Below are 18390 nucleotides of genomic sequence, written 5' to 3'. Positions count from 1 at the left end.
CTATTATAGTTATCATTATATCATATTTTAGCATGATGCTGATTATACCATAACTCTCATGTCAGCCATACATGTCTATGAACTCAATAATTTTAAGAACACCTAAAAAAAATTATTACTGGCCGGGCATAGTGGCTTACACATGTAATTCCAGCACTTTAGGAGGCCAAGGTGAGAGGATTACTTGAGACTAGGAGTTCGAGACCAGCCTGGGCAACATGGCCAGACCCTATCTCTACAAAAATAAAAATTAAAAAATTAGCCAGTCATGGTGGCACATGCCTGTAGTTCCAGCTACTCGGGAGGCCAAGATGAAAGGATCACTTGAGCCCAGGAATTTGAGGCTGCAGTGAGCTGTGATTACATCACTGTACTCCAGCGTGGGTAACAGAGTGAGACTGAGTCTCTATTTAAAACAAAAAGATTACGTTCCGTTGGCATATGCTCTCCCAGTATAACTAGTGGTATCTATTACAAAAGGCAAGGATTTGCTTGTTTACCTGTTTTGCACAAATATCAAGTTTATAGGGAGAGGTTTTATTTAATATTTGTGTATGTTATCAAGCTAAATCTAAGATTCCCACCAGACCATTATAGACTTCTAAGTGACTTGAGTTGTATTTGATGAGAAAAATGTATTTGCTGCAGATTTGGGCATGAGGGCAGAGGATGGCGTCCCATGCCTGTATTGTGGGTAGCATCTAGCATCTAGACATTGGCTCTTACCTGCAGCTTACCCACAGCTGTCTGGCTGCTGTTTTATGTCCTCTCTAATATCCAGATCTTAGGACTCTATACACTAGTTTCCTGAGGCTAGCTGTGGGTAGCAAACATAGGACTGCTACTTTTTCCTTCTTCTTTGTTATGTCTGTTAGTTATGCCATGTCCTTCTTTCTGTTTTCTTTGAAAACTGACAGCGAGAAGTCTTTGCTAGGCATTGAGAAAACACCAGCCAATTCCTTCCGCTCATTCCTTCCATTCTCAAATTGGGTTATCTCCTTAGAGACAGCCCCAGTGATGGTCCCTGATCATCCTAAGGCTATAATATTAGAGACACAATTTTGGACTAATTTTTAAGCTTAACTCAGATGGCCACTGGCTCATGGCAGGCAGTCAGCATCCTGAGATGTATCTATCCAGGGTCTGCTGTCACATCAGGCCTCTCAGTGGGCTTTGAAGCATATTCAGTTCCCTAGACTGGCCTCTTGCAGAGCCAAATTCCTGGGATTTTGCAAGTATGATGACTTAATTTGTACCTAGAGATAAGGAAACTGAGTCACAATGGAGTAAATAACTGGCCTAAGCTCTTCCAGGTAGCAAGTGGCAGTGAAATGTGAATTTTGTAGGGGCAGTTTCAGCTCGGATTAGGCTTCTGGGACCCAAGTCTTGACCTAAAATGCAACATTTCCGCAGGTGAGGAACATGTTGGTGATACTCTGCTTCCTTTTGGATCTTACATGTCCAGACAAAGGAAGTGGAGCAAGATGGCTGAATAGAAGCCTCTATCAATCGTCCTCCCTAAAGGAACACCAAATTTTACAAGTATCTACACACGAAAAAAGCACCTTTATAAGAACCAAAACTCAGGTGAGCAATCACAGTACCTGGTGTTAACTTCTTATTGCTGAAAGAGGCACTGAAGAGGGTAGGAAGGACGGTCTTGAATCACCAACACCACCTCTCCCACATCCTCCAGCAGTGGCCAAGTGGCACAGAGAATCCACGCACTTAGGGAAGAAGAACACAGTGATTACTTTGCACTGGAACTCAATGCTGCCAACACTGGGTAGAGCTCAGCTGATGGCCACAGAGGGAGTATTTAGACCAGCTCTATCCAGAGAGGAATCAACCACCCCAGAGGTGTGAACTTGAGTTTTGGCAAGCCTTGCCACCGTGGACTAAAAGGCTCTGGGGTCCTAAATAAACTTGAAAGGCTGTCTAGGCCACAAGAACTGCAACTCCTAGGCAAGTCCTGGTGCTGTGCTAGGATTAGAACCAGTGGACTTGAGGGGCATGTGATCCAGTGAGACACCAGCTGGGCAGCCAAGGGAGTGCAGGCGCCACTCCTCCCCCAGCCCCAGGCAGCACAGCTCACAGCTCTGGGAGAGCCTCCTTTCTTCCACTTGAGGAGAGGAGAGAGAATAAAGAGGACTTTGTCTTGCAACTTGGATACCAGCTCAGTCACAGTAGGATAGGGCATCAGGCAGAGTCCTGAGGCCCCCATTCCAGGCCCTAGCTCCTGGATGACATTTCTTGACACACCCTGTGCCAGAAAGGAAGCCACTGCCTTGAAGGGAGGACCTAGTCCTGGCAGGATTCATCACCTCCTGACTAAAGAGTATTTGGGCCCTGAGTAATCAGCAGTGGTAGCCAGACAGTACTTACCATGAGCCTTGGTAGACTTGGTAGACTTACCATGAGCCTTGGAGACTCAGAGATGTATTAGCTTCAGGTGTGGCCCAGCATATTCACAGCTGTGGTGGCTATGGGGAGAAACTCCTTCTGCTTAAGAAAAGGAGATGAATGAATAAAAAGGATATTGTCTTGCAGCTTAGGTACCAGCTTGGCCACAGGAGGGTAGAGCACCAAGTAGGCTCTTGGGGTCACTGATTCCAGGTCTTGGCTCTTGGATGGCATTTCTAGACCTACCCTGAACCACAGGAGAGCCCACTTCCCTGAAGGGTAGTGGCAGGCCTGGCAGCATTCACCATCAGCTGACTGAAGAGCCTTTGGGCCTTATGTGACTACTGGCAGTACCCTGGCAGTACCTGAGGGTGGTGGACAGAGGAAGCACTCCTCTGCCTGGGGAAAGGGGAGGGACAAATAGAAAGGACTTTGTCTTGTGGTTTTGGTGTCAGCCTAGCTGCAGTAGAATAGAACACCAGGTAAATTTCTAAGGTTTCTGACTCCAGGCCTGGCTCCTTGACAGCATCTCTGGACCCACCCGGGGCCTAGGGGAGCTTGTCACCCTGAAGGGAAGGAAACAAGCCTGGCTGCCTTTGCCACCTGCTGATTGTAGAGCCCTAGGGCCTTGAGTGAACATAGGCAGTAGCCAGGCAGTGGATACAGCAGGCCTTGAGTAAGACCCAATGCTGTGCTGGCTTCAGGTCTGACCTAATGCAGTCCCAGTGGGAGTGGCCACAGGGGTGCTTGTGTCATTCCACCCCTCGCCCCCAACTCCAGGAAATTCAGGACAGAGAGAGAGAGAGAGAGAGAGACTATTTGGGAGAAACTAAGAGAAGAGAACAAGAGTCTCTGCCTGTTAATCCAGATAATTCATCCAGATCTTATCCAAGACCACCAATATAGTACCTCTACAAATCTGCAAGAACTACAGCATTACTGGGCTTGGAATGCCCCTTAATGTAGAGATGGCCACAGTGACCAAAAACCTAGATCACAACACCCAAGTTCCCTAAAATACCCAGAAAGCCTTCCAAAGAAGGATGGGTACAAACAAGCCCTGACTTCAAAGACTACAATAAATATCTAACTCCTCAATGCCCAGACACTAACAAACATTCACAAGCATCAAGACCATCCAGGAAAACATGACCTCACCAAACGAACTAAGTAAGGCACCAGGAGCCAATCCTGGAGAGGCAAGGTTATGTAACCTTTCAGACAGAGAATTCAAATAGCTGTTTTGAGGAAACTCAGATAAATTCAAGATAACCCAGAGAAGGAATTCAGAATACTGTCAGATAAATTTAACAAATAAATTGAAATAATTCAAAAGAATCAAGCAGAAATTCTGGAGTTGAAAAATGCAACTGACATACCAAAGAATGCATCAGAGTCTCTTAACAGCAGAAATGATCAAGCAGAAGAAAGAATCAGTGAGCTTGAAAACAGGCTATTTGAAAATACAATCAGAGGAGACAAAAAAAGAATAAAAAGGAATGGAACACACTTACAAGATCTAGGAAATAGCTCAAAAGAACAAATCTAAGAGTTATTGGCCTTAAAGAGGAGGTAGAGGGAGAGATAGGATTAGAAAGTTTATACAAAGGGATAATAACAGAGAACTTCTCAAACCTAGAGAAAGACATCAATATTCATGTACAAGAAGGTTATAGAACACTGAGCAGATTTAACCCAAAGAAGACTACCCCAAGGCATTTAATCATCACACTCCCAAAGGTCAAGGATAAAGAAAGAATCCTAAAAGCAGCAAGAGAAAAGAAACAAATGACATACAAAAGAGCTCTGATACATCTGGCAGCAGACTTTTCAGAGGATCTTACATGTCCAGATTACTCCTTTTGACAAATGGGCCAGCAGAAGGTAAACAAACAAGTTTCCTGAGTCAGAAATCTGTGTCTTTCAAAAGAAGGAATATATGTAGCTTTACTGAAATAAAAATAGCAGGAACTGACATCTCATACCACTTTTAGAAAAAGGTGGAATATAAATTTAAAAGGAATTTATTTAAGGAAGTGCAAATGACTAACACTTTTAAACACTTATGAAAAATGTGCATACAACTCATAAAGGGGACAGTAAATCACATAAATATAAATGACACCAAATAAACAAGCATACAACTGGTGGCAGCTATCCAGAACTGCCTTTGTAATTATTGCAGATAGCTGAAATAAAAATTATTAAGAAGAAAGAATGTGTGACCTGCTGAACTGCCATAAAGTTACTTAGCAGATGCACAGTGATGTGAGACCCAAATGAAATAATATATGTGAAAGGGACTTAGAAAGTATAATTGCAGCTGGGCACGGTGGCTCACTCCTGTAATCCCAGAACTTTGGGAAGCTGAGGCGGGCAGATCACCTGAGGTCAAGAGTTTTAGACCACCCTGGTCACCATGGTGAAACCCCATCACTGCTAAAAATACAAAAATTAGCTGGGCGTGGTGGCACGTGCTTGTAGTCCCAGCTACTCAGGAGGCTAAGACAGGAGAATCATTTGAACCCAGGAGATGGAGGTTGCAGTAAGCTGAGGTCGCACCACTGCACTCCAGCCTGGGCGACAGAGCAAGACTCTGTTTCAAAAAAAAAAAAAGGAAGAAGGAAAGAAAGAAAGAAAAGAAAGAAAGGAAAGAAAGAAAGAAAGAAAGAGAAAGAAAGAAAGAAAGAAAAAAGGAAGGAAGGAAGACTGCAACAGCATCAGCCATTTTATATTTTTAAAAAGTTTTGAAATGCAGTGAAATATACCCCATAAATATATACACCTCCTACGTACCCACAAAAATTACAAAATTTAGAAAGAAATGCAACGAAGATATACATTGACAGGGGCAGTCATGGAAGGCAAATGCAGACGTGGATGTGAAGCAGGGAGGGATATGTCAGGATGTGAAACAAGGACAATATTGGAAAGTTGTTCAGTAAACAATACTACCTCCATGAGGTAGAATACCAGTAGACTTAAAAAGAATGAAGCCACCCTGCATTTACTGATGTGAAATGTCCTCCAAAATGTTCTAAGCAGAAAAAAAAAGCAAGATACAAAAAAGTTTGTATAATATGCAATTATTTATGTAAAAAAAACTCCTGCACACTTATACACACATGCATAAAACATCTCTGAAAAGAAAACCCCAGGAACTAGTGGTTAACTTTGAGGAGGAAAACTAGTGAACCACCAGGGTGCATGAGATTTAACTTTTCACCAGTCACCCTTGTGTATTGTTGGAATTTTGCCGTATACATGTGTTGCCTACTCAAAACTAAATTTAAATACAAGAAAGTTAATAGAACTAGATACTATTAGAAGAGATAAAGGAGTGTCTGACAGAGAAGCTTGATATAACTAGAAATTTGGATTTCACAAAAGAAACAGAAGTATCTGAGACATCTTAAAGTAATATGCTACTTTACCATACCAAGTTTAGAAAACAGTTTTTTTGAATCTCTTCCTCCTAGGGACCTACTTTTGAACAATTATGTAATTTTTTTTCCAAAGAAAAGACATGACTGACCGATAATTTTCTCCCAAGTTCTTATATATGGTTTTATTATTTGCTTTTATTATAGTGTTTAATAATGTATATTGTTTTTTGTTTTTAAATTTCTCACTAGAAATAGCTTTAAAGATTGCATATAATCTGTCTTCACAAAGTATTACAGAATAAATTGTTACATTATAGGAAACTTCCTTGTAGCTCTACAATACCCTGAATTGCTGTTGTCTAGCTTTTGCGAAAAACCAAATGCTATTTGTTTCCAGGAACTAGAGTTCAAAACCTAAGTCATTTGCATAAGAGGAACAGGAAATTGGTGCCTTCAAATTGTGAGACTTTGTAGACAAACCAAATTGTTTCAGGTTGGAGTCTATGTTGATTATAAATTATATCCACAATAGCATTGACCTCAGAGATGAAGCAAGTTGAATTATGTTTTCAAGTGTGCTATCTAAAATATGCTACTTATACCGGGGTGTTTTTTCAGACTGCTAATTACATATAAATAAGCAGTTTTCAACATTATTTGGAAGGGCAAGTCCTCCCTTCACCCCTTCTTCGGTGGCCTCACCCCCTAACCCCCCTACACACATTCCCTTCTGTCATTTTAAGTAATGCTAAACCGATGGCAGTAACACACTCCTTACATAGGTTTATGACGTGGTTTCTATTTTATTTTTATTTTACTAAGCTAACCTTGGAATTCTATATTCTAGATTGGATTAATTAAACTCCTACAGCAAAGCCAGCATTCACCTTTGTTATTGCTGCTAAAAGGACTCCAATAAATGGCAGTGATTAAAGGTGCTCATTACCAGAGTTTCAAATTGTTAAATCACCTGAGGGTGCTTCAAGGGATGAGGCCCCAGGGATGAGTGAGTGTAGAGCAGATCATCATGTGATAGGTTTCCCTGTCCTCTGGACTGTGCCATCTAGATCTAGACAGATCTAGATGTGTCTAGATCCATCATGCACTTATTGGCCCATGAGGAAACAGTCAGCTTAGGAGGTGTTTTCACGCCTTCATAGCACATATTCTGATCTTCCCAATCATTGGGGAAAGCTTCCCTGAGGATGCCGGGATTCATCCAGAACAATAGAGAAAAACTGGAAGTTATGTCCTGCCCCATCCATCCCCCGGCTCTATTCCCCTGTAAAGGGAATGCCTTCAGGTGAATGTGGATACTATCCAAGGATGATTTGAGGAAACGGAGTATAATAGGGAGGGGAGAATAGCACTTTTACAAGGAATGCGCAGTCTCTAGGCAATGTCTGCGTCAACAAAAAGCTTTAGATTGGTTTCACTTTGGTTTTTCTTTTCAATTTTATTTAAAGGTATGACACTGGCATTTGCAGGAACGTATTTACTGGTGAACTTTGCTCCAAATATAACTCAGGCAATCTCAGCAAGAACAGTACAGTATTACCTTGTCGGATGGCAGTTCCTGATCTATGTGGTAAGAATTCTAAATATTTTACTATCCCCGAAGCTATATTATCCAGACCACTGTTACATGCAGATATTAGAGAACATAATCTTTTCCTTACCAGCACTAATATCTTATTAAAATCTAAATGTATTTGACCAATACCAAAGTATTTGAAATACTAAGTCAGCAATAGAAGCACCCTTAGTTGCCCAGTTATCCTTTCCTGGAACAATTTCCACATCGATTAATCCCGCAAGTTCCAGAGCAACAAGTTTTAGGACAACTCAGAGTAAAAAAAAAGTTCCCTTCCAAGTTGAAGGGACAATACTTGAGGACACATTTTGCTTTACTGAACTTTATTCAAAATAGGGGTTCTCTTCAAAAAAGTCCTTGTTTTTTGTGGCTGCATAGTATTCCATGGTGTATATGTGTCACATTTTCTTTATCCAGTCTATCATTGATGGACATTTGGGTTGGTTCCAAGTCTTTGCTATTGTGAACAGTGCCGCAATAAACATATGTGTGCATGTGTCTTCATAGTAGAATGGTTTATAATCCATTGGGTATATACCCAGTAATGGGATTGTTGGGTCAAATGGTATTTCTAGTTCTAGATCCTTGAGGAATCGCCACACTGTCTTCCACAATGGTTGAACTAATTTACACTCCCACCAACAGTGTTTCTGTTTCTCCACATCCTCTCCAGCATCTGTTGTTTCCTGACTTTTTAATGATCACCATTCTAACTGGCTTGAGATGGTATCTCATTGTGGTTTTGATTTGCATTTCTCTAATGACCAGTGATGATAAACATGAGGGATAGCATTAGGAGAAATACCTAATGTAGGTGACAGGTTGATGGGTACAGTAAATCACCGTGGCACATGGATACTTATGTAACAAAACCGTACATTCTGCACATGTTTCCCAGAACTTAAAGTATAATAATTAAAAAAAAAAAACTTGATAGATGTGGACAAACTGTCCTCCAAAATTTCCATATTCATTTATATTCCTATTAGTACTCTCAACCAATACAAAATATTTAAACTTGTATATTTTTCTCTTTTATTATATTTTAAATTTTATATCTTTAATTTTTCCAGTGAAAAAGATTAAAGTGATTTATTTAAAATAAAAAAAAAGTCCTTGTTGAGATCAATGCCACAGACTGTCTGAGAGGAGCACACAACAGTACTACAATGCCAAGAGATGTGTAAAAGAATGAAATGAGGCTGGGCACGCTGGCTCACGCCCGTAATCCCAGCACTTTGGGAGGCCAAGGCGGGCAGATCACTTGAGGTCAGGAGTTTGAAACCAGCCTGGCCAACATGGGGAAACCCCATCTCTACTAAACATACAAAAATTAGCCAGGAGTGGTAGTACGCACCTGTAAACCCAGCTACTCAGGAGGCTGAGGCAGGAGAATCGCTTGGACCTGGGAGGTAGAGGCTACAGTGAGCCAAGATCGTGCCATTGCACTCCAGCCTGGGCGACAAGAGCAAAACTCTGTCCAAAAAAAAAAAAAAAAAAAAATGAATGAAATGACCTGATAGAGAAATATGAAGGCGTTAACTGGGTTATCTCATTTGATGCAGTGGCTGTGTCTGTAGGTATAAAGAGAATATGATTGAAAGGGCTGATATGCAACTTGTCACAGAAGTTAGTATAGATTGGGGAATAATAATAATATTCTAGGAAGGGATGTAATAAGAAGAAAGCTGGGATAGTCTAGCTGAGCATTTAATCAAGAACTGGTTTGGTAAAATAGTTGTGAAATCAATAAAAAGAATTAGGCTGGGCATGGTGGTGTACGTCTGTAACCCAACACTTCAGGAAGCCAAGGTGGGAGAATCACTTGAGCTCAGGAGTTTGAGACCAGTCTGTCAACATGACAAGACCTCAACTCTACAAATAATTTTAAAAATTGGCCAGGCATGGTAGTATGCACCTGCAGTCCCAGCTACTTGGGAGGTTGAGATGAGAGGATCTTGAGCCCAGGAGGTCAAGGTTGCAGTGAGCCATGATTGCAGCTCTGCACTCCAGCCTGGGTGACAGAGTGAGACCCTGTCTCAAGACAAAAAAAAAAAAAAGAGAGAATCAAAGCACACAGAATTATACATTTTTAGAATTAGAAGTGACCTCGAAAGCTAACTGGTCTAGCCTTCTGCCATTAAAACAGGTAAAATAGTATGATCCTACTTTATCTGCCTAGTATTGAAAAGTGTGACATTGGCATTTACAGGGACATGTCTAGTGAGGAAATTTTGCTCCAAGTACAGGACTGAAGCAGTTCCTAGTGTACATGACAAGAATTCTATATATCCAACCATTTCTGATATGTATTCTGACCACTAGAACACAAATATTTAAAGATCTTTTCACTTTCATTTCCTTTGTTTCCTTTTCTACTCCTTTCTCTTGCCCTACAAAGATACTTAGCTTTCTCTATTTAAAAAAAAAATTCCCATACACTACACACCCTTTTAATAAACTGTCCAATATCCCTCCTGCCATTTATACCAAGAATGTCTTCAAATAGTCTACTCTTGCTGGCCCTGTCCACTTCCTCATCTCCCACTAACTCTTCACTCATTCCAATCTGTGGATAGGCCTGTGGGTCAAAGGAGGTAAGGGACTTTGCTAGCAGAGAGAACAGCAAACAGATAAAACAGCACTGCGTTATGTGGCTGGAGGGGGCTCACCAGTCAGATTTGTTTATTAGGAGGAGCTTGTACCCACAGTGTTGTTGATGAACAGCAGGGGAGGCAGCCTTGTTAAGAGGCTGCTGACACAGTCCAAGCAAGAGATGATGGAAGCCTGAATTAATGCAACGGGAATGGGGATGTAGAAAAGGACCAAGTTCTAGAGGCTTTACATTCCCAACAGAAAGGGGGCTAGGAGTGACAAATGAGGGTTTAGGAGAAGTCTAGAGAAGTAAATTCCTCTCCATGAATTGCCAAAGGAATTGCTTTTTTGGGTCCTGATTCTTCTCAAACCTTATGCAGCATTTACTCCCTGGCCCATCATCTTCTCGAACCTCTCTCCTCCTTGCTTCCTCCAAATGTTTTCCCTGTTTCTCTTCTTCCTCTCTGACTAATCCATGTCAGGCTCTTGAGCACTTCCTCTTCCTCTGCCTCGCTTCTATCGATGCTGCACACTCTTCCAAGGTCTTCTAAAAGAATCCCATTGCCCACCCACCAGCATCCTTTTGAAAGACTTCCTAATCCAGACCTACCTCTCCTTCCCAGGCCCCTCCTGAGCTCCAGATCTACAGTCTCATCTGTCCACTTATTACTCATCCCTGGATGTCCCATGGTCTCCTTAAATGTAACATAACAAAAACCAAACTATCTTCTCCCCCAAACTCTCTCTTCTCTTCCATGTCAGCCTCCCATACTGGAAACCTAAACTACACATGACTTCTTCTGCACCCTCATTCCTCACTCCTACCCCTGATCCTGTTGGAAATGTAAAGTCTCTTGAACTTGACCCCTTTTTCACATTCCCATTCCTATCGCATTAATTCAGGCTTCCACCATCTCTTGTTTGGACTGTGTCAGCAGCCTCTTAACAAGGCTGCCTCCGCTGCTGTTCATCATCAACACTGGTACAAGCTCCTCTAATAAACAAACCTGACCAGTGAGCCCCCTCCAGCCACATAACACAGTGCTGTTGTACCTGTCTGCCTCCCCTACCTCCTTTGACCCACAGCCCCATCTCCTTATGACCCCTCATGGGCATGGCTCAGATTGGACCTCTTTTTCTATTTACCTGCCTGTCTTATTCCAGAAGACCCTGCACTTGTTCAGGATATGAACTTGTATTGGTTGATCAATGAATCAATCAGGCCATCAGTCATAGTGCCCTGCCTATTTAAATCCCTGATCCTCATATGTTATGGCCCTGAAATCCATTTTCATAGGCCTTATTTCCACCCTAGTGCTGTCACTTCCTAGCTCTTCCCCTCACCCCTGCCCTCCTTCAGCCTTTAAGATTGGGCTTCCCAACTCAGATCACCTGTCTCGGGTCTGTCATACTTTGTGCCAACCCCTCTGCCCCATTTATCTTCCTACTTCTGTGCCACACTCAGTTCTTTAATTATCACAGCTTTCATCAGTCCATGATAAGCACTAGAAGGAGTTCTAATCTCTGTGATTTACTTCTGTTTTTTATACTTTACAGAAAATTTTATGATAGTCCAGACTTGAAGCCTTACCAACAAATTATTACTCTTTGCCTGCAGGCAAAATAAATTCTTCATCTAGTTAAGAAAAGGGTCACATAGGCTGAAACCAGAAAATTTGTGGCGTGAGTTAAATCCTTTGTATATTAAAGATGCATCAAGACTTATTTCCTGGAATAAACAGCATTTTTTTTTGTTTTTATTTTTTATTTTTTATTATTATACTTTAGGTTTTAGGGTACATGTGCACAATGTGCAGGTTTGTTACATATGTATCCATGTGCCATGTTGTTTTGCTGCACCCATTAACTCGTCATTTAGCATTAGGTATATCTCCTAATGCTGTCCCTCCCCACTCCCCCTACCCCACAACAGTCCCCAGAGTGTGATGTTCCCCATCCTGTGTCCATGAGTTCTCATTGTTCAATTCCCACCTATGAGTGAGATCATGCGGTGTTTGGTTTTTTGTCCTTGCGATAGTTTACTGAGAATGATGTTTTCCAGTTTCATCCATGTCCCTACAAAGGACATGAACTCATCCTTTTTTATGGCTGCATAGTATTCCATGGTGTATATGTGCCACATTTTCTTAATCCAGTCTATCCTTGTTGGACATTTGGGTTGGTTCCAACTCTTTGCTATTGTGAATAGTGCCACAATAAACATACGTGTGCATGTGTCTTTATAGCAGCATGATTTATAGTCCTTTGGGTATATACCCAGTAATGGGATGGCTGGGTCAAATGGTATTTCTAGTTCTAGATCCCTGAGGAATCGCCACACTGACTTCCACAATGGTTGAACTAGTTTACAGTCCCACCAACAGTGTAAAAGTGTTCCTATTTCTCCACATCCTCTCCAGCACCTGTTGTTTCCTGACTTTTGAATGATGGCCATTCTAACTGGTGTGAGATGGTATCTCACTGTGGTTTTGATTTGCATTTCTCTGATGGCCAGTGATGATGAGCATTTTTTCATGTGTTTTTTGGCTGCATAAATGTCTTCTTTTGAGAAGTGTCTGTTCATGTCCTTCGCCCACTTTTTGATGGGGTTGTTTGTTTTTTTCTTGTAAATTTGTTTGAGTTCATTGTAGATTCTGGATATTAGCCCTTTGTCAGATGAGTAGGTTGCAAAAATGTTCTCCCATTCTGTAGGTTGCCTGTTCACTCTGATGGTAGTTTCTTTTGCTAAACAGCATTGTTTAATGATGATCTATCTTGTATTGTTTTAACACCAGAGAAAACATTTGAAGAGATCTAAACTCTTTTTATTAAACTGTATATTTCCACAAAAAGTACTGAGATTAATTGCAGTTTGCCATTTTTCCAAAATCAACTCTTAAAATAAATTTATTCATTCATTTATTCACACATCCATCAAGTGGTGATTAGACACCAAGTTTAGAGAGAGGAATTCCCGTAGCAGGAATTTTACAGTTCTGGGAGAAACTCATATATCTGAAAAATCATATTAAGATAAAGAAATTATATTTGAAAGTAAATGCCACAGAGAAAAATGTAAATAATCTCAGGTATTTATAACATAGCATAAAATAAACCTTTAATAAAGTCACTTTTGAATAACACTGTTGGCATTATACTCTAAGGAGAATAGATCTATATTATATCCATTTGTAATCTAATTCATTATATAATTGCATCTCTAAAGACTCTAGAAGTGATGAATTTTATACTAAGATCGTGAGCTGAAATTTGGTTTGAATCTGTTAAACACCTAAGTAATATTTAATCCTCAGATGTGGCAAATTCTGTGCTTTTCTGCAAGCCCTGACTGCAAAGATAATAATTACAGTAATTAAGACTATTCTTTGACATATCATTCATCTAACTCTATGTATTATACCAAGTATAAATAAGAGCACCTGAATTGGCTTTCAGGACTGATCAAATAACTTCTAAAATATTTATAAGCCTGAATACATATATTTCTCACAAAAGGAATTATAATATTGCGGCACCCACTGGCTCATATCAACCCCTTGTCTTGTGTGTTTGCGTGCCCCAGACAGATGTCTGTTTTTCCTTCAAGACTTACATTAAATGGAAGCCTCACAGAGACAAGGCTCAGGAGCTTTTCCTCTGATCTGGTACAGAAAAGAAAGGAAGGAAGATTTGAGAAGCCCAGTGTGTACCAGCCAGAGAAGAATAAAGTGCCCTCCACTCACTCACTAAAACAGCCTTTCCCAGCCTGTCTGCTGCAGACGGGCAATCCCCATCCTTGCCAAAACACAAAGAGGAGTGGGGTTTTCAAGGTCAAACTAGGTGAGAAAGATTCTGCATAACATGGCCTGTCTGAGAAATTAATCATCTCCGTTAGCATATTAAAAGCTAAAAGTCCTGTAAGAATGAGAAAGGTTTGATTTTGTTAATCCTACATGCCCCAGGCTTATTTGACCATGAGGCCCTTTTCTTGGAAGGACCCTTTGTTGAGTAATACCTATGAGCAAACGTGTTCTGCAAAAACCACGTTAGAAAATGCAGCCCTGATTCTCAATTACTTCATGTTCTTTGGCAGGCTTGGTCATGGCTATTTTGCTCACCCAGATTTTCCAAAAGATTATTCAAATGGAAACCTCTTTTGTGAACATAAAATCCTTCACAAAATAATCTGCACATTGCTCATTTTCTCTCAGACAAAAAAATTAAATCAGCAGATGCTGGGGCCAAGCCTGTCATTTGGTGTCATTCTGTACCCTAAACCTGATTATTAAGTCAGCCTTTCTGGCAAAGCTGCGACAAAACCCACCATCAGGTATTAGAAACCTAAGGGAGAAAACTGTATGTTTTTATAGGACATCAATATCTGTGGCATGATGTTATTTGCTTTATTGTCTGAATGCAAATAGCACTTGCATGTCCACTCAAGGGTCCACTTCTTCGGTAGCAGAGTGGCTGAGCCCTATGTCTAGCTCAGACTACATTCTGTTCTTTACCTGCACACTGGCCGTATACATGGGGCACTGTTATCCTCTGCATCTGATGGATGGGGAAGTTGAGGCTGGGGAAGGCCCAGGAACTTGTTTAAGGTCATGTAAGTACTAAGTGATAAAGCCAGAACTCAAAACCAGTTTGTTCACTTCTGGGGTGCACATGCCAATACACCTCACTCAATGCCTCTCTGCAGAATTAATAAACTGACTGCCAAGGATCAGATCTTTGTCCAAACGTGGCCTTAGAGAGAAACTTTGCAGAGCTCATTTGTTTTGGACAGAGAAGCCATATGCTATGGCCATAGGCTATGCGTTTGAGAACTGGGTGAGGGAAGATGAGGTCAAATCGGGCTCAGATATTGGTACTGGCAGTGGGGCATCCAGTGCTAAAATTTTGTCTATCTCTTTTGACACACACCTCTTCAGCTGCCAGTGCTCTTTGTATTAGGTTGGTGCAAAATTAATTGAGGTTTTTCCCATTGAAAGTAACTACTTTGACAAATTGAAAATTGTTTATTTTTGTCTATTTTTCCTTCAAGGCTTACATCAAATGGAAACCTCACAGGTACAAGGCCCAGGAATTTTTCCTCCGATCTGGTACAGAAAACAAAGGAAGGAAGAATTGCATCAACCCACCAACCTAATACAAAACCCCTTTGCTATGTAAAGTAACATCTTCACAGCTTCTAGAGATTAGACCGGGGACTCCTATGGGGGCCATTATGCTGCCTATCAGAGCTGCATCATTTAGCCCCTCTGAGCCTCAGTTTCCTCACCTATAAACTGATGATAACACCTACCTCCTAAATGGTTGTGAGGATTCAACGAATTTGTAACAGGAAGCTCTGAGAACAGTGCACAGGGTGTGGGGGACACACAGTAAGTGCTGTCACTTTTTCTAACCTGTGAGATTGCAATCAATAATGCAGCCTCTTCCTGGGGCACCGCAACCTGCAGAAATCACAGCTTCTTTAATATTGATGTTTTCAGGGAAAAAAAATGGTGCTAGAAAAAAATCAGCATTAATTCATACTGCTTTAATATTTTATTCCTAGGAGCTGTGTGACTTCTTGCCACAAGGCAGAACCAGGGCAACTATAGCTATTCTGTGAATAATGGGAACTCATGTTTTATTTATCTGAAGCTACAGAGATGGAAATTGCCCACACATGAAAAAAGTCATACATGGTTTCTAGAATTGATAACAAATACCTGCAAAAAATAATAATCAGCATGAGAATCGATTTACCTAACAGGCTCTGTGTTAACACAGGAAGAGCTTTCTTTTCTCCAGCAACAAATACAGCGGCCCAAACGCTGCTGTGAATTGTCTATAATTGTCTCATGTGAGAAATGGAAGCCTGTGGTTGAGGGGAGACCGGGCCCAGAGGGATATTTCTGTTAACAATTGGTGAAATGCACAGAAATTAGGACACCCAATGTTTTGATGGCGGTTTTAGGGAAGGCAAAGAGATACAAGTTTAATAGCTTTTGTAGAACTACTCAATTAAATCAAAGGTCTGGCAAATAAGTCCCATAAGAAACAGTTAAAATAATTGGTTTAATTTACCAGGAGAAGAAAAGACAAAGGGATGAGTTCATCTTCCATATTAGATGAGAAGGTTTTTAAATGAGGAAGATAAGGGCCTGCTGTTTCCCATGCCCACAAAGGATTAGAGAAAAAAACAAACCCACAAGCAAACCCTTGAATAAAAACAAATTTAAGTTGATTTAGAGAAGGCATTGTAGGTAGAATGCATTCCTCAAAATAGTGAAGTCCCTAACTCCTGTGGTTAAAAAAAGAAAAAAAGAAAAAAAATTAGTGATGGTACTCTCTGCTGTTAGAAAAGTAAACATTCATACTTACAAATTCAGCCCAAGAATACCATCTCGTCAAAAATAATAGCCTGGGCCAGGCACGGTGGCTCATGCCTGTAATCCCAGCACTTTGGGAGGCTGAGGCAGGTGGATCACTTGAGGTCAGGAGTTCAAGACCAACCTGGCCAACATGGCAAAACCCTGTCTCTACTAAAAATACAAAAATTAGTCGGGCGTGGTGGCAGGCACCCGTAATCCCAGCTACTTGGGAGGCTGAGGCAAGAGAATTACTTGAACCTGAGAGGGAGAGGTTTAAGTGAGCTGAGATTGAGCCATTACACTCCAGCCTGGGCAACAGAGTAAGACTCCATCTCGAAAAAAAAAAAAAAAAAAAAAAAAGATGTTAAAACAAAAATAAAACTGAGAACTCAAAATTACACTAAAGTTCTTAAGGACAGGAAAATTTTAGACTTTCAGTCAATTAATATTTATTGAACAATCAGTTTATTAGGCATTAGGTCTTTTTTGGCAACTTATTCATAATAAATTTGAGGTGTGATTTACTCATTAATTCCATCAGTACTCATTGAGTGACCGACTGTGTGCCAGGCACCAGAGATTGGGTGGCAAAAAGGGTAGGTAAGATTCCTGTTCTAGGGCTGGCATTCTAGTAGGGAAGACAGACAAGAAACACATAAACATATGAACAAGAAATGACGGCAAAATGCTCCACAGCAACCTGAAGCTGGGGATGTGACAGGATAATGAGTGGCTCTGTTAGATCAGAAGAGTCAGAGAAGAACTCTCAGAGAGGTGGCATTTGACCTGTGAGCTGAGTGACTTGGAAGAGCCATTGTGCAAAGATCAGTGAAAGAGCATTCCAGGCAGAGCGAACAGTTAGTGCAAAGGCCCACAGGCAGGAGCAATCTGAAGATTGCAAAGAACTAGGAGAAAAAAAAGGATTTTTAAAAATTGCCGTGAGGCTGGCACAGAGTGGACCATCCAGGAGTGAGTGGTACAAAATTAGGTCCAGGGAGTTGCCTAGGACTTTATGATCCAGGAGGGAGTTTGGATTTTATTCTAAATGTGATAGGGAACCACAGGAGGTTTCAGCAAAGGAATGGATGGGTCTAGTTTATATTTTTACTACATGCATCATCCTGGAAGAATGTCACAAATATAATACATGGTGAAAAAAAGCAAGCAAGTGAAAGCAAGTATGATTCCACTTGTATAAAGTCCAAACATACAAAAATAAACTGGGTACCATTTAGGGACATATAAAAATGCAATAAACTATAAAGAAAGTGAATGATAAACATAGATGTTCAGTGTAGTGGTTCCTAGGGAGGTTGAAGGAGGAGGGGAGTGCAGCTGGTGAGGGGCACATGAGAGACTTCAGAGGTGTCGGTACGTTCTGTTTCTTAGGTTGGGTAGAGAGTCTGTGAGTTCCTGTCATATTACTCTAAATCCCTTTGATGTGCATCATATATGTTCTCTATGAATAAAATATTTCATTATCCAAATTGTGTTTTTATTTTTTTTATTTTTTATTTTTTTTTTCTATTGAATTGTTAACCATTTATTTTAAACAATTATTTACATGTTTATCTCCTTGCTCATAAGCTCTTTGGAGAAACTGGTTTTGGTTTTTTCTTTTGTAAATTTCTTTTTTTTTTTTTTTTATTATACTTTAGGGTTTTAGGGTACATGTGCACAATGTGCAGGTTTGTTACATATGTATCCATGTGCCATGTTGATTTCCTGCACCCATTAACTCGTCATTTAGCATTAGGTGTATCTCCTAATGCTGTCCCTCCCCCCTCCCCCCACCCCACAACAGTCCCCGGAGTGTGATGTTCCCCTTCCTGTGTCCATGAGTTCTCATTGTTCAATTCCCACCTATGAGTGAGAACATGCGGTGTTTGGTTTTTTGTCCTTGCGATAGTTTACTGAGAATGATGTTTTCCAGTTTCATCCATGTCCCTACAAAGGACACAAACTCATCATTTTTTATGGCTGCATAGTATTCCATGGTGTATATGTGCCACATTTTCTTAATCCAGTCTATCATTGTTGGACATTT

General features: G+C 40.7%; 1 protein-coding gene across 2 annotated transcripts in view; it reads left to right on the top strand.

Moving 5' to 3' along the window:
• NIPAL2 (NIPA like domain containing 2) overlaps positions 1–18390 on the top strand; it is a 114868-nt gene that overhangs the window by 65257 nt on the left and 31221 nt on the right. For both annotated transcript variants that reach the window (XM_058444162.1, XM_032760114.2), the window contains exon 5: positions 7256–7377. In XM_058444162.1, coding sequence (XP_058300145.1) covers positions 7256–7377 — 122 coding nt within the window. The remainder of the gene's footprint in view (positions 1–7255; positions 7378–18390) is intronic.

The sequence above is a fragment of the Hylobates moloch genome, unplaced genomic scaffold (assembly GCF_009828535.3).
Source record: "Hylobates moloch isolate HMO894 unplaced genomic scaffold, HMol_V3 SCAFFOLD_9, whole genome shotgun sequence".
Taxonomy (NCBI): domain Eukaryota; kingdom Metazoa; phylum Chordata; class Mammalia; order Primates; family Hylobatidae; genus Hylobates; species Hylobates moloch.
Note: the sequence above shows the minus strand (reverse complement) of the source record. Positions and strands in the feature narration are given on the sequence as shown.